Source organism: Chrysemys picta, chromosome 4 (genome assembly GCF_011386835.1).
Source record: "Chrysemys picta bellii isolate R12L10 chromosome 4, ASM1138683v2, whole genome shotgun sequence".
In the NCBI taxonomy this organism is placed as follows: domain Eukaryota; kingdom Metazoa; phylum Chordata; order Testudines; family Emydidae; genus Chrysemys; species Chrysemys picta.
The window spans coordinates 13,656,103-13,673,538 of NC_088794.1; the positions used below are offsets into that span (position 1 = coordinate 13,656,103).

Sequence of the window (17,436 nt, forward strand, 5' to 3'; positions counted from 1 at the left end):
CTTGACAGATACATATATCTTAGCAGTTAAGGCGAGTTATTTTGAAGAACAATTCCTGCACAAAGAGCACATAAGCAAGAGACAAACAAGAGGTAGGAAAAAACGAATGAGGGCACATTCAGAAGCACTGTTTTAGCTCCAGTTTGTTTTTGTTTACGGAGGACACTAATGAGAAAAAGGGAGGACAAATGGAACAGTAGGAAGGGAATGTAAGAGTTTGGGAGATAGAGAAACAGGAAAAATTAAGTCTTATCCCAATTCACTTCACATTTTGTAAAATGCTCTGCTTTTGCCTCAGACCTAACATGTCAATTGTTATACAATGGGGCCTACAAACCCAAACAGACATTGCAGCCCCATCGTGCAGGACACTGGACAAGCATATAGTAAGACTGTCAGCTCTTTGGAACAGGGACTTACAACGGTTACCAAAATCAGGCTGACAACAGAAATGTGGTTCTAGCCTTAACTATGGAGAAAGAGAGAGAGAACGAACTGTCGCTCCATAATAAGGTTGTATTAAAATCCTTTTTTTTTTAAATCCACCTTGTTAATGCAGTTTGGCTTCTATCCAGGGCAAAGATGAAACCCAGGTGGCTTGTGCTGACAGCCCAAACATGGTATATTAGAACAGGGCTGGCAACAACAGCAACTTTGTGAAACAGTACAGATAACAGAAATGGTAACGCAAAAAGAAGAACAGGAGTACTTGTGGCACCTTAGAGACTAACAAATTTATTAGAGCATAAGCTTTCGTGGACTACAGCCCACTTCTTCGGATACATATAGAATGGAACATATATTGAGGAGATATATATACACACAGAGAGCATAAACAGGTGGGAGTTGTCTTACCAACTCTGAGAGGCCAATTAATTAAGAGAAAAAAAACTTTTGAAGTGATAAGCAAGATAGCCCAGTACAGACAGTTTGATAAGAAGTGTAACGTGTAAACCATTAAGAAATGGTAACAGTTTATCTCACCCTAGCAAGCACACCAACGACATATGCCTACATGTTTCAACAATGTCTTTATTAAAATAGAAAGTTCTGTCTCACCTAGCTGGTGTCACACCTGCTTATCAGTGAAGTATTAGATACTTTCATTATAGCTTTAGGCATGATACAGTTAAATTAAGGTGGTATCAGCAATAGTAGCTCTCCTTTTGTTAGAGAGGCGCTCCACTCAGATATAACACACACAGCCACACTTTATGCATTGTTTATAAAAGGTTAAGTGATTAATAGAGGCTACAAATATGTTACAGATATAGGCTGTATGAGTTATAAGCACATCAGCAGAGGTGCATATGGCTATAAGCAATTTGACCCATGGAACAAGCAACTGCTTCGTTTATAAATGGTGTTCTAATGGCTATTTCAAAATAGAATCTTAAAGTGCAATCACACATGCCACCCTTAAATTAGGCTTGCATATTAGTAGCTAAGAGTGGGTTTTGTTTTTGTTTAAAGAGAAATGATGAGTCTCTTTATAAAATACCAAATTTGAATATAAAATGATTTCAATCATTTAAAGTGAATTCCATGATTTCACAGTCCTTTGGCATTTTAACAACTTTCCAGTTTGAGTGAGCTCACATCTGAGACCTTATTTGTTAACTTTTCCCTACACCACAGAAGATAGTTGTGGCAGACACTGACCTTATTTCCATCAATAAAGAGAGAGATGGGGATTTGGGATAAACACTGAATGGGATCTTAAAAATCCTTACTGGAGTCCTCCAAAAAACTCTGAGCTTAATTTTATGCCAGAATCTGGGAACACTGTTTATGCTTCAACACTGAATGGGACACAGTCTAACCAGAGATGCATGTACTTTCTTGAAAACTTGGTTCTCTCTCAACTCAGAATTTAGTTGAAGACAAAAAGGGCGTTATCTGAAATTATACAGCTTGTTTCGAATGTTTGAGACTGCTGCATCCAAAGATAACAGCTGGCCTTAAATCATATGGGTACCTGCTAGAGGATGGGGAGGGCAGGGCATGGTGCACACAATGTCACTAAACACTTAACAGTAAAACAAGCACATATCACATTATATAGAAATATTAGCAAGTGTGGGCGAAGTCAGAAAGATTGATAAGTGCACTCAAGCAAATGGATTTTTCTTGCATGCTAGCTTGTCAGAACTTCCTACACTTAAGCTAAAACAAGTGCAAATAAGTTCCCAGTTGTTACACATGGAAAAACTGATTATATTTTTGCAGATTGATCAATCACATGGTGACCTTCACCATTACCTCACTTCAATTTTCTCATAAACTGAGAGTGAAAATGCCATAACATGAATCAGGAGGGGCCACAACAGTAACAGAATAATTTACTTCTCATTCTAAAAGGACAGCCTCTCTCTCAAAACTGATGTTTACTGACTGTTTGTGCTCTGACCATCAACGCCACATAGCCTGTGGACTAAAAACTTCCCCAGTTGTTTGCTAACTCTGGAAGGCAAATGTGCCAGAGGACTAGAGACAGGATACTCAGCTAGACGATCTATTCTGACAGTGGCCAGTCCCAGCTGCTTCAAAAGAAATTTCAAGGAACACCATAAATGAGAATTATGAATAACTGACCCACATGGGACGTTGCATCCCAAATCCGGGTGCATAGTGGCTGTAACCTGACCCGTGAGGGTGTACATCTCTTACAATGTTTTTAATCCTATCTAGTGTAGCTGTGGATGTTGCATGCCAAATTTGTTTTAATCCTGCTAAATTCTTGGTCACAACATCTTGTGGCCATGAGTTCTATGTGCCCAAACTCACCACACAGATCTCAGCACTCATGGACCCCTTATTTAAGCTTCTAAATATACCTGACCTGCCATAGCTGTCTTCCCCTTCAGGGATATTGATTACATTCTAGGATCTCTTGATGAATTTAATCCGTTACAACACTAGATTGTTGCAACCTAGACATTCAGTTACTAAGGAATCTTAATTTCTTTCACCACTCCAACCCCTAGAAACCCCGATGCTATTTGAGTATTTATAGAGTGAATAACGAAAACATGTCTTTATGAAGAAAAAATGGCTTTTAGTGTTATGAACTTGACTCCCACTCATGCTAAATCTATAGTGACATAAGTGTAAAAAAATGATGAATTATAAAAATTCTTGGTATCATGCAGTCAGACATGCTGTTAATGTTGCTCTTTAGTACCACTGGGATGTAAATAATTTAGATAAGGCATGCAGAAATCCAAACAGGTTTGTGAATGAGAATTTGGTGCTTCAAATAAAATTCAGAGATACCCTCAGAAATAGATGAACAATACAAGTGACATTTTTCTCCTTCTGCAGAGTCAAGCAAGATGAAATACAGGTGAAATCCTGTCCACGTGGAAACCAGTAGCAAGACTCCCTGTCAACTTCCATGGGGCCACGATTTCACTCTTCATTTGTAAGAGAATTATAGACAGCACATCTGTATCCAGCATTTTGTAGCATTACCTGAATACTAACCGAGATGCAAGTGGCTCCTGTAAGAACTCTTTTGTTTTCACATGGCATTTCTGCACCACACGCTGCTGGTCAATAGTAAGAGCGAAGCAGCAAAATATTAAGAACAAGATGAACTGCCTTTTCTTCCATCTGATTATTTGTACTGAGTGCAACTCTCTCTGGCACTAACAGGTATGCTCACCGCAACAGTGTTAAAAACAACACAGCAGAGGAATTACAAACATTTTGATCATGGCAAGAGTAAGTCAATTACACATACCATGGAAGAATAGCAGAAAGCAAACAAATTCAGTCCTGTAGGTTTATCCACTCATTAACCTTGTACTCACAGGGTGAAATCCTACTTTTCAAACCAAGTCAAGAAACTAAGGATAGTCTGGAAATTGGATGGTTTGAGCGACTGATAGCGAGTTAGATCCTGTTGCTCAATTCCAGCACAGGCCTGTGGTCACCCTAGAGCTTTATGAAAGGTGTTGTATCTGAAAGAGGTCTGGTGGCTTCAGTCTGCTTCCACAGACAAGCAGAGTTCACACACAAAAGCCACCACTTGAGTGGCCATCAAAGACAAGGAACCGGGAATTGACTAGGTCATGGGAGACTGAACAAGTCTTGCCCCTTAATTTCAGGCATATTTTAGCAGTCATTGCCACTAGTTTCTCAAGTCAGAGATTACGTTCAATGTCATTTAAAATCTGTGCCTCTACACTTTCAGAGGGGACATAACTACAGCACTGGTTCGTAGTGCTAACAGCCTGAGACAGTGACTAGCACAAATGATCATCAGAATGATGTGAAAAAGGTCCTACACCTTGGAAGCGAATTATGAGCTGCACAGTTTTCTATTATTCTATACCAGAGTTTAAGATTTACTCTTTAGACTACTGGTGTGTAGAGATCTGCCTGCTCACATGGCACTACATCCTCATTTCCATGCTGTAACTAATATTAGTAATAAATAACTTTCTAATATCACCTTTCCATGTCAGCAATTGTTGCAGTTGCTCTAGAGAAGTTTTTCAGTCATAAATGGGATGGGAAGAGGGAGATTACCACAAGATAGTCTCTGTATTAGAAAGAGGGCTACTTTATGAAGCAGTTTGAGTACACTTGTCCTGATGGTTTACTTCAAGTCTTACTGGTTCGTCAGACTAGCAGTGCTTTCTTGACACTGACATAGAACTGAATATAGCAAGCTCTGGACCTTGTATTTTTTTGTTCCCTGGGGATTCATATGCTACCATGGGAATGTATGCTAATTTCAGTAAAAAGCTACTCTGAAGCTGAGACTCTGTTAGATCACTACATGGCACTACACGAAAGCTTATGCTCAAATAAATTTGTTAGTCTCTAAGGTGCCACAAGTACTCCTGTTGTTAATACTGTGCTGCAGCTAATTAAGATCTCTCCCCCCCCCCCCCCCCCGCAAAAAAAAACCACCCACCCAAACCCACAACACAGTTCCTGTACTCATCTTATACCTAATACCGTGAGAAATTCTAGGAAAGCCATAGTTTAAAGGAAGTTGACGAATTCCTAGGGACTTTTAAGAAATGAAAAATTAGGATTCTGTTGCCCTAAGCCCACCGCATTCTAAAAATACAGATCTTTATTCTGCACTTGTGGAAACCTGTGCTGTAAGGAGCAGAACCTATAGTTACCAAAGACTAATGGCTAAGGAAAGTAAAAAGTAAATTTCTGGTCTCACGGGAACCAGCTTGCATTTCCATTAGGCTCCTGGCTGCAGATTCAGCATCCTTATTCTTTTAACAGACTATTTCACTTATTTTCTACCTTTGCCATTTGACCATTGAATTCTCCCAGCTTTGGTCAAATATGCCAGTCTACAGCAGATCTTTTAGTTCTTTCTGAGAAAGAACTAAAAGGAGCCATTAACAAAATCCCTTATTTTCAGGAGATGTGAAAAGAGTAAAAAGCCTCTTGAGATGGAACAAAACACCTAGCCAGGTATAATCCAGTGTGTCAATTTCGTGACCCAAGAGTCCAAGGCACTTCCTGGGCTTTCAATGCCAGGATGCACTGGATTAATCATTTGGAGTAAATCAGTTCAAAATGAACATGGCACTGCAAAATGGCCTGGTTAATTAATAGCCACAACTTGCAAGCAAGCTAGAACAGTTCATGAAATAACCAGGCATTGAGAAAAAGCATCTAGGAAAGTATCACTATGGATTTACCCTGCTTGGCAAGGCTGGAAAGCTCTAGCCTTTCTATAGATTTGTGTAGTTCATCAGTGACTAAATCTGCTAACAGAGACTTCTCACCTGCTGTTATGCTATCAATGATACTAGCTTGAACCATTCTTCACTTCATTAAACTCCCTCTTTTTATACATGAGGGAACTCATTAAATGAATCCTGGAGTGCCAAAGCAGGAAAGTTTACGCTCATAAAGTTATAAAAATGTAAGGAAATGACATATTCAAATGTTTAGAATAACTATTTTCCAGCAAATAATTCAGAAGAGATTTACTGCAGGAATACGTTGGACCTCGCAGCGGGACAATAAACTTGCAATATGATGGGCAGAGGAGATTAATTACAACATAACAGCAAACAGTTTATCACCTTGATTATTAATATAATCTGACCCTCAACAAAGCCCACAGTTTAACCAGTCAAATTCTAATGCCTGGTTTTCTACCAAATGATATTATGCCAAAGGCTTTGACTGGTCTCATTAAGATTATTGTGACGATATAAATTTAAAGTTCTAAAGCAAGGTGTTTTATTAAGAAGTAGATCCAAATTGCAAAATGGGTTTTCATTGACAAGATACTGAAGTAAGACTACCTGCTTTTTCAAGAACTTTTGCATTTGGTGCCTTAGAGCAATGTTTCTCAAACTTGGGACGCCACTTGTGTAGGGAAAGCCCCTGGCGGGCCGGGCCGGTTTGTCTACCTGCCGCATCTGCAGGTCCAGCCGATCACGGCTCCCACTGGCCGCGGTTCGCTGCTCCAGGCCAATGGGAGCTGCTGGAAGCGGCGCAGGCCGAGAGATGTGCTGGCCGCCGCTTCCAGCGACTCCCATTGGCCTGGAGCAGCGAACCGTGGCCAGTGGGAGCCGGGATGGGCCGAACCTGTGGACGCAGCAAGTAAACAAACCGGCCCAGCCCGCCAGGGGCTTTCCCTACACAAGTGGCGTCCCAAGTTTGGGAAACACTGCCTTAGAGCATAATTTTGGACACTTTTTATAATTAGTCACCAACTATTCCTTATGCCATTCGTTTTCAAATAGATCATTTGGTTTTTCTAACATTTTACATTTAGTGATCGAACAAGTCTGACTTTCCAAACAAGTGAACAAATTATTCAGTCACACAGGTAAGACTTTCTGCTGCTTTCATCCTAAACTCTAAGTATAATTTGTATTTTCTTGTTCTGAAAAAAATCTGCTGTCTTAAATATGCTTGGATTTGCACTGTGAAGTTCGTGTTTTGCAGTATGCACATTGCTCCGTGTAATCACTATATTTTAAAGCAACAGAGGGTCCTGTGGCACCTTTGAGATTAACAGAAGTACTGGGAGCATAAGCTTTCGTGGGTAAGAACCTCACTTCTTCAGATGCAAGAAGCATAAACTTTCGTGGGTAAGAACCTCACTTCTTCAGATGCAAGAAGCATAAGCTTTCGTGGGTAAGGACCTCACTTCTTCAGATGCAAGAAGCATAAGCTTTCGTGGGTAAGAACCTCACTTCTTCAGATGCAAGACTTCTTGCATCTGAAGAAGTGAGGTTCTTACCCATGAAAGTCTTTCTTACCCATGAAAGACTTCTTGCATCTGAAGAAGTGAGGTTCTTACCCATGAAAGCTTATGCTCCCAGGACTTCTGTTAGTCTCAAAGGTGCCACAGGACCCTCTGTTGCTTTTTACAGATTCAGACTAACACGGCTACCCCTCTGATATATTTTAAAGGTTCATCTTGTGTGGTATATAACTCATCTAAACATTCATTGTGAGCTGAACTATTTTTTATCTGTTAAGTAAATAGGAGGAAACGCACATACCAAACTGATGTCTTTATAAGTCCTGGAGAACGATCCAAATCCAATGTATTTGAATAAGTAGATGTTCGAGTTTGATACGACTACAATATTCTCATTCCTTAAGCGTACAATGTTTAACATCTGATATCGTTTAATGGTATATAAAGATACAGTCTAAAGTCCACAGTGTGGAAAGTGTACGGTAAGCTCGATCTGATCACAACTATATGAACTCGCTGTACTTCAGATTTACCCTCCAGAAGTGTAGTCTCCAAATCTTCTCTCCAACAATAAAATGGATAGGTATGTCAGTTCACTTATCTGATGTCAAATCAGATGTCATTCCCTGGGTTACCTGTCAGATGCATTCCACTAGATGGCAGCTCCATTGATTCCTCCCCACAAACCCCAATACATTTTAAGGACAGAAGGAATCACCACTGGGATCATCTAGTTTGACCCCCTGCATAACACAAGTCATAAGACTTCACTGAATTAATTATTGTTTAAAGTCCAATAGCTGTGGTTGAACTATCGATGCTCTTGTAAATCAGGTTTTAAGTAATGGAGAAACCACCACGGCCCCTGGTAACTTATCCTGACTTAAAAATTTGTACCTTATTTCTTAATATGTAGTTTGTCTAACTTCAACTTCCAACCATGGGATCTTCTTATATCTTTGTCTGTTGGATTGAAGGGATCGCTATTATCACATTTCTCTTTAAGTACGTATAGCCTAATCAAGTCACCCCTTAACATTCTCTTTGATAAGCTGAATGGACTGAGATCCTTGAGTCTTTCACTATACGGCATGTCCTTTAATCTCTTAATCACTTGGAGGCTCTTTTCTGAACTCTCTCCATTTTTTCAACTTCCTTCCTGAGTTGTGGACACCAGAATTGGACGTAGTATTCCAGAAGTGTTTCACCAGTGCCATACAGCGGTAATAAGATCACCCTGCTTCTATTTGATAGTCCCCTATTTATACATCCAAGAATTATATTAGTCCTTTTAGTCAGAGTCACACTGGAAGCTCATCTTCAGCTGCTTATCCATCATGACTCCCCCTTCCATCTTTTTCAGACTCTGTCCCAGGATAAATCTCCCCTCCCCGTACATATATATATATATATATATCTCCTCAATATTTATTCCACTCTATATGCATCCGAAGAAGTGGGCTGTAGTCCACGAAAGCTTATGCTCTAATAAATTTGTTAGTCTCTAAGGTGCCACAAGTACTCCTGTTCTTTTTGCGGATACAGACTAACACGGCTGCTACTCTGAAACCTCCCCGTACATATGGCCTACATTCTCTGTTCCTATATATGACCTTGCATTTGGCCACACTGAAACCAGAGCTCTGAGAAGAACCAGTTTTTCAACTTGCTGGCAATTCTGAAAATTCTAAAACAAATTGTTTCAAGTTGAACTGAAAAAACAATTTTTAGAAAAATTTCAGTTAACTGAAGAGTCAAAAAATGTGTTTCAGGTCATACAAAGTGTTTCATTTTAAAAACCTAAACACTTTGTTTTGGACTATTTTTATATCTTTCTTAATACAATTAAAGAAAATGTTGAAGTGAAATTCATTTCAAGTCCAAAAAAATCAAAATATTTTGTTTTGAAAAAAGTGTACAAATATAGCCAAAATAATATTTATTTTTTTCCTGACAAAAGTCATTGAAACTGATAAATATACTAAATGTTTTGGAGTTGCCAAACCTGCATTTTTCTCCCAAAATGTTTTGGCTGAAAAATATGTTACTCAGCTCCAACTGAAAATACCTTTTAAAAAAAACCAAACAAAACAAAACCTTTTGTCCAGTTTACTGAGCAATCTATATTGACCTGAATCAGTGACCTGCCTTCATTATTTATCACTCCCCCAATCTTTGAGTCATCTGCAAACTTTCAGCAATGATTTTGTTTTCTCCCAGCTCATTGATTAAAGTGTAGGGCACTACTAGAAACATACTATTCTGATGATTCCTCAATTACAGTTACATTATGAGATCAATGCATTATCCAGTTTTTAATTCATTTAATGTGTGTTGATTTTGTCTCATTCTAGTTTCTTAATCAAAGTGCCGCACGGTACCAAGTTAAATGCCTTACAAAGTCCAAGTATATTAAACCAATACTATTCCCTTTATCAAGCCTGCAATCTCAAAATGTGATAGATCTTGTCAAACTATTTCCCATAAATCCACATTGATTGACATTATATTACCCTCTTAATTATTGATTAATGGAGTCCTGAATCCGCCATTTCATTATTCCGCCCCCAAGATAGGCTATCAGGGCTAGGTAGCTGACTGTATTTATCCTTTTTAAAACACTGGCACAATGTTAGTTTTCTCCCAGTCCTCTTGAACTTCCCCAGTGTTCTGAGAGTTCTAAATGGTCCCTACAGCTCCTCCAGTAGCTTTTAAAACTCTTTGGTAAGAGTTATCTGGACATGCTGATTTAAAGATCTTTAGCTTTAGTGCTTGTCTTCCACACAAACTGTGGAATCTAATCAATACTAGGGATATTGCATCATAGGTAACCATGTTCTCCCCCCCACCCCCCTTACATCCCAAGAGAAACATTTGGAATGATGGCTTTCTGAACACTTCATCACAAGTCCATGTTTTTAGAACTCCTTTATCCAGGGGGAAGAAAAAGAAAAAGCCTGCTAGAAGCTTTATCTGCCAATAGCTTGCGGAAAATTTATGCAAAGAATAAGATAAGAATTTCTGGTGCTTTAAAACAACAAGGGGCAGAACTAGGGTGACCAGATAGCAAGTGTAAAAAATTGGGACAGAGAGTGAGGGGTAATAGGTGCCTATATAAGAAAAAGCCCCCAAAATCAGGACTGTCCCTATAAAATCGGGACATCTGGTCACCCTAGGCAGAACTGATGTCAATATGCATGGGTGTCAACATTTCTTTCGTGTTAAGAGATTTAATTCTTAATTTACACAAAAATGCAGGTAAATGACTGAATATTGAATGGCTTTTGTGCATTATAGCTTTTTGCTTGGATCCAGAACATTTAGAGTAGTTATGGAAGTAGTTGTTTTCCCCACCCCAGATGCTTTTTGCGCTAAACTCCTGAAAGCCATAACAGAGAACATATACTTAATTATTGTTTACAGCATTTGTCAGATTGCACAATCTTGCAAAGGAGCCAACACCACTTCTTCCCATTGCATTCCGTATGAAGGTTTTAAACACACCCCTTTATCTGCTTGGAGAACGATATAAGTACTTTTGCAAGCTAGAAAACCTGCCCTCATTAAATAAAACAGATGTTTTTGTTTTGTTTTTGTGATTAGCTACCTGATGAACTACAATTATTCTTCAGGAACAGAATATTTTCCTTGGAGAAAGTCTGAGTTAAGACATTCCCAAAAAACGCTGGCAGCAGTTTTCAAGGTTTGTTAAATCTTATAATAGCCTGGTTAGCAGGCTGTACTTGTGTGCTGAACTCAACTTTGAAGCTTCCCTTTATCAGTTCTTACTGTTTACTGCAAGGAGGGAACATACCTTTTGTGTTGCATTACCTACCTACAGGGTAGTGAGCAGAAGACTGAGCGTGTTAACTGAGACATGCCCTACTTTTCACAGTTCAGATCCCTGATTCCTGCCAAACCTACAGCTTTTCACAGGCAATTCTTGTTTATGACTCTATAAGTAAGCTATGGGATTCCAGAACTTGTTATAGATAATTGAATATGGGTTTTGCATTTATCTTCCAAATGGATGTTATTAAACAGTTTTGAGCATTTAAATTCTCCTTTCATCAATCCAATGCAAGTCAACTGGGCCCAATCTACATAGGGAAATTGACAATGTTTTGGTCCAAGATAAGGCCTGCCCATTCTTTTATACACAAGGGCATTTGATTTCCCTCAAACTCAGGCCCAGATCCACAAAAGTATTTAGGTTCCTAACATCCACTGATTGCAATCAAAGTTAGGAGCCTAAATACCTTTGTGGATCTGGGACTTTACCCCTTCTCTTCCACACAGCAGTACGTGTTATGCAACGATGATTAGTATTTATGTTTAAGACAGTGGTGTCTAAGGACAAGACTTTCAAGGACATAACTGAGCAGTCCCACCCACCCCCAGTCTGACAGCCTCTGTGCTGTTAAGGAGGAGGAAAGTCATGTGGAAGGAGAACATCAATCTTGAGTGGAGGGAAACCATCCCATAGTTGTGACCCTCCTTAAAGACATGTGCTGGTACCCGCTCACACTAAGGATACCCCTCTTGGGGAGGGAACCCTAGTTATTAGGAAAAAGAACAGGAGTACTTGTGGCACCTTAGAGACTAACAAATTTATTAGAGCATAAGCTTTCGTGGACTATAGGGGATTTGATTATTAGAAGTATAGATAATTGGTTTGTGATGACCAGGAGAAATTATGGTAAATTGCCTGCCAGGTTTGAAGGTTGTGGATCTCATGAGACATCTAGACAGATGTATGTGCAGTGCCGGAGAGGCACCAGTGGCTGCGGTATGTGTGGGTACCAATGACATAGGGAGGGGTAGGAGAGAAGTCCTGGAAGCCAACTTTAGGCTACTAGATAAGAGATTGAAGTTCAAGACCTCCCATGGTAGCATCCTCTGAAATGCTTACAGCGCCACACACAGGGTCAGAAAGACAGGCAGAATTGCAGGGTTTAAATGGCTGGAGGAGATGATGTGGGGTGGAGAGTTTTAGATTTATTAGGAACTTTTGGGAAAAGGATGAGCCTATTCAGGAAAGATGGGCTCCGCCTAAAAAACAAACAAAACAAAAACAGATCCAGACTCCTGGCATGTAACATTAAAAAGACAGTAGGATATTTTTTAAACTAGGGGCTAGGGGAAAGCTGACTGGTGTGAAGGAGCATATGGTTCAGGCAGACATCTGTTGGGGAAGAATTTATTAAAAGGGGGAATCACTATATCTAGTAAAGAGGATAGGAAAGAAGTTGAAGTACAGGTAGAAGAGAATGGAACAGTCAAAATGATTGCAATACCACACCTATGATTGCATATGTTGCCACCTGAAGTGTGAAATCCATGCAAATTTCATATTGCCATATAATCTGTCTAGTTGTATAGAAAAAAAAAATCTATAAACTCTTACAAGCTATACCAGGGGAATTTGACACTTTTTGGCTTACCCAAAACTATCACAGATACTGGCAAATGCCTTGATTAGCCAAATAAAAAATTAAGTAGTTACATTTTCACTGTACCCAATATTAGCTTTAATTACAGTTAAAATCTGTAGCTGTCCAAAGAGGTTGTTCCAATAAAGTAGTCAATTGCATTTCTATAACACCTTTAAATCTACAACTCACAGGATCCCAGAGAGCTTCACAGACATTGAATTGCAGCCACTAACTAGTACAGTCCTGTCAGCTGGTGCAGGGAGAAGAAATAAACTGTCAAAGAACAAGTCAAATCCAATTTTTTAGAAAGGACCAGTAACTTTCTAATATAGTCACATGGACTACACTGGATCCCAGGTTTCAAAAGGATATTGAAAAGTTAACTGCATGAATCTCAGTTTCGCTCTTTCCAGAAGATGAAGGGCAGAATCAACTGGGATTAGAATTGGCGTTTCAAATCTGATGATCAGAACAAGTCATTACCTCATACCATGGACTGTGAAAGAAAGAGGTTATTAAACAGTCTGGAGCATTTAAATTCCCCTTTTATCAATCCAATATAAAAGACAACTGGGCCTAATCAACATAGGGAAATTGAGACAATGTTTGGTCCATGATAGGGCCTGTGCATTCTTTTACAGGTAAGGGCATTTATTTCCTCTCAAACTTTGGCCCAGATCCACAGAGGTATTTAGGTTCTTAACGTCCAGTCTTTTCTCCATCAGACTAAAACCAGAAACTCCACACAACACACCTTTCTTGGCAGTCAAGGAAAGCAAATTTGCACTTTATAGCAATAAAATACTAATGATTAGAGTCACTTTCTCATCCACAACAATACAATCATCTCTCTCCTTTCCCCCAGATATCAGATTATATACATTATGTTCAGTTTCTACAAAAGCATTACCTCAAGACACCTCTTCCTATTGCTAAGCTATTCTGTAGTATATATATTCTACAAAAGAAAACTGCAGCTGGTACGGGAACCCACAAGGGGAGAGGCAACTCTAGATTTAGTCCTGAGTGGAGCGCAGGAGCTGGTCCAAGAGGTAACTATAACAGGAACGCTTGGAAATAGTGACCATAATACAATAGCATTCAACATCCCTGTGGTGGGAAGAACATCTCAACAGCCCAACACTGTGGTATTTAATTTCAAAAGGGGGAACTATGCAAAAATGAGGGGGTTAGTTAAACAGAAGTTAAAAAGTACAGTGACTAAAGTGAAATCCCTGCAAGCTGCATGGGCGCTTTTTAAAGACCCCATAATAGAGGCCCAACTTCAATGTATACCCCAAATTAAGAAACACAGTAAAAGAACTAAAAAAGAGCCACCGTGGCTTAACAACCATGTAAAAGAAGCAGTGAGAGATAAAAAGACTTCCTTTAAAAAGTGGAAGTCAAATCCTGAGGCAAATAGAAAGGAGCATAAACCCTGCCAGATTAAGTGCAAGAATGTAATAAGAAAAGCCAAAGAGGAGTTTGAAGAATGGCTAGCCAAAAACTCCAAAGGTAATAAAATGTTTTAAGTATATCGGAAGCAGGAAGCCTGCTAAACAACCAGTGGGCACCCTTGATGATCGAGATATAAAAGGAGCGCTTAAAGATGATAAAGTCATTGCGGAGAAACTAAATGGATTCTTTGCTTCAGTCTTCACGGCTGAGGATGTTAGGGAGATTCCCAAACCTGAGCCGGCTTTTGTAGGTGACAAATCTGAGGAACTGTCACAGATTGAAGTGTCACTAGAGGAGGTTTTGGAATTAATTGATAAACTTAACATTAACAAGTCACTGGGACCAGATGGCATTCACCCAAGAGTTCTGAAAGAACTCAAAATGTGAAGTTGCGGAACTATTAAATAAGGTTTGTAACCTGTCCTTTAAATCGGCTTCTGTACCCAATGACTGGAAGTTAGCTAATGTAACGCCAATATTTAAAAAGGGCTCTAGAGGTGATCCCGGCAATTACAGACAAGTAAGTCTAACATCGGTACAAGGCAAATTAGTCAAAACAATAGTTAAGAATAAAATTGTCAGACACATAGAAAAACAAACTGTTGAGCAATAGTCAACATGGTTTCTGTAAAGGGAAATCGTGTCTTACTAATCTACTAGACCCCTTCAAAGAACTCAACAAACAAGTGGACAAGGGGGATCCAGTAGACAGAGTGTACTTAGATTTCCAGAAAGCCTTTGACAAGGTCCCTCGCCAAAGGCTCTTACGTAAATTAAGTTGTCAAGGGATAAAAGGGAAGGTCCTTTCATGGATTGAGAACTGGTTAAAAGACCGGGAACAAAGGGTAGGAATTAATGGTAAATTCTCAGAATGGAGAGGGGTAAATAGTGGTGTTCCCCAGGGTCAGTCCTCGGACCAATCCTATTCAACTTATTTATAAATGATCTGGAGAAAGGGGTTCCCAGTGAGGTGGCAAAGTTTGCAGATGATACTAAACTGCTCAAGATTGTTAAGACCAAAGCAGACTGTGATTAACTTCAAAAAGATCTCACAAAACTAAGTGATTGGGCAACAAAATGGCAAATGAAATTTAATGTGGATAAATGTAAAGTAATGCACATTGGACAAAATAATCCCAACTATACATACAATATGATGGGGGCTAATTTAGCTACAACAAGCCAGGAAAAAACTTGGAATCATCGTGGATAGTTTTCTGAAGATGTATGCGAAGTGTGCAGAGGCGGACAAAAAAGCAAACAGGATGTTAGGGATCATTAAAAAGGGGATAGAGAATAAGACTGAGAATATATTATTGCCCTTATATAAATCGATGGTACGCCCACATCTTGAATACTGCGTACAGATGTGGTCTCCTCATCTAAAAAAAGATATACTGGCACTAGAAAAGGTTCAGAAAAAGGCAACTAAAATGATTAGGGGTTTGGAACGGGTCCCATATGAGGAGAGATTAAAGAGGCTACGACTCTTCAGCTTGGAAAAGAGGAGACTATGGGGGGATATGATAGAGGTATATAAAATCATGAGTGACGTGGAGAAAATGGATAAGGAAAAGTTATTTACTTATTCCCATAATGAAATTAATAGGCAGCAGGTTTAAAACAAATACAAAGAAGTTCTTCTTCACACAGCGCCCAGTCAACTTGTGGAACTCTTTACCTGAGAAGGTTGTGAAGGCTAGGACTATAACAGCATTTAAAAGAGAACTGGATAAATTCATAGTGGTTAAGTCCATTAATGGCTATTAGCCAGGATGGGTAAGGAATGGTGTCCCTAAGCCTCTGTTTGTCAGAGGATGGAGATGGATGGCAGGAGAGAGATCACTTGATCATTGCCTGTTGGTCCACTTCCTCTGGGGCACCTGGCACTGGCCACTGTCGGTAGACAGGATACTTGGCTAGATGGACCTTTGGTCCGACCCGATATGGCCGTTCTTATGTTCTTATATATTTTGGAAGATTAGCTGTCACTTAAAGTCAATTTCCTGGCTAAACAAAGATCAAGAAGCAGGACAGATCTAAAAATGACAGGTTTCAGAAAATGAAGCCACATGTAACAATGATGCTTTTCCAAAACAAATTCTGCTTCTTAACGTTCCTTTCAATCAAAGGAAAGAAACAGCTACCTGCTTTAACAGCTGTGCAGTTATTTATTCAACTTAATATGTAGCAAGAAATATGTCTCCTGCTGAGCATTTCGCAAGCCCTGGTCACTTCATCAGAAAATGTAAACATGGATCAATCCAGACTATGAGACGGAGATGCACACGTATATTAAATATATAGGGTATTAGAATTCAGACCTTTCTGTACAGTCTCACTCACATTACACAGTCAAGGCCTCCCAGCAGCCTAAGGTGGCAGAATTCGCCACATAATTGAGTGATTTGGGGGTTGTGTTCTCTGATGACAACAGCGGCGGCCTACTCACCTGGACTGACCCTGCCAATATCCTTAGGATACAAGGGATTTGTCTGAATTCACTTAATTAGCCATTGCATTACTCAGTCGGTGGCAGCAGAAATAACTGGGTATTAGAAGGCGGCTCAGCAGCCCCATAATTGCAGCACTTAGTACCAACGGGGGTTGCTAGCCAGACACCGGCACCCCGCGCACCGGGGAAGGCTGCAGCTGGGGCCGGACAGGCGGAAGCCCCGTGGGCCGGGGGCTGTGCACAAGGGGCCCCGCCGAGACCGGGCGGGGCGGCGCAGGAGCCCCCCCGCCGGGACGGCCTGGCGCGCAGGGAGGCGGGGCAGGGCAGGCGCCTTAGCAACGGTCCCCCAGCGCGCGGCCGCCCCCCCCGTACTCACAGGCCCGTGGTGCCGGCGGGCAGCGGCGGGATCCTCCGGCGGCCCGGGCCGGGCCCCCCCGGCAGGCGGTGGCGGCTGCAGTCCAGCAGGCCGCGGCGGCAGGAGCAGGGCGCGGCGCAGGCCTCGCCGGGCGGCTCCCCGGCCGCGCACACCCACAGCAAGAGCAGCAGGGGCAGCGCCCCCCGCCGCGACCCCGCTCCCCGCATCCTCCCGGCCGCGGCCCTGCCCCAGGCGGCTACGGGGCGCACACAGGCCGGGACAGCCGCTAGCCCCGCCCACAGCGCGCGGCGTCTGACCTCAGCGCGCACGGGGGCGTGGCCAACGAGGAGAAGGGCGGGGTTTCTAGACCAGCCAGGTGGGCAGTGACAGGCGGCAGGGGGCGGGGCTACAAACTGGCACCTGAAGGGGGAGGAGCCAATAGCGGAGGCGACAACATGAGTGCTCGAAGGGGGCGGAGCTAGGGGGCGGGCTAGAGCTTGACAGCGCAAGTGGGAGGAGCCAGCCT

General features: G+C 41.1%; 1 protein-coding gene across 2 annotated transcripts in view; it reads right to left on the minus strand.

The window, feature by feature from the left end:
• LRIG2 (leucine rich repeats and immunoglobulin like domains 2) overlaps positions 1–17,222 on the minus strand; it is a 40,635-nt gene extending 23,413 nt beyond the window's left edge. For both annotated transcript variants that reach the window (XM_042852654.2, XM_008171753.4), the window contains exon 1: positions 16,932–17,222. In XM_042852654.2, the coding sequence (XP_042708588.2) occupies positions 16,932–17,137 (206 nt within the window). In that variant the 5' untranslated portion in view covers positions 17,138–17,222. The remainder of the gene's footprint in view (positions 1–16,931) is intronic.
• Positions 17,223–17,436: the final 214 nt, after the last annotated feature.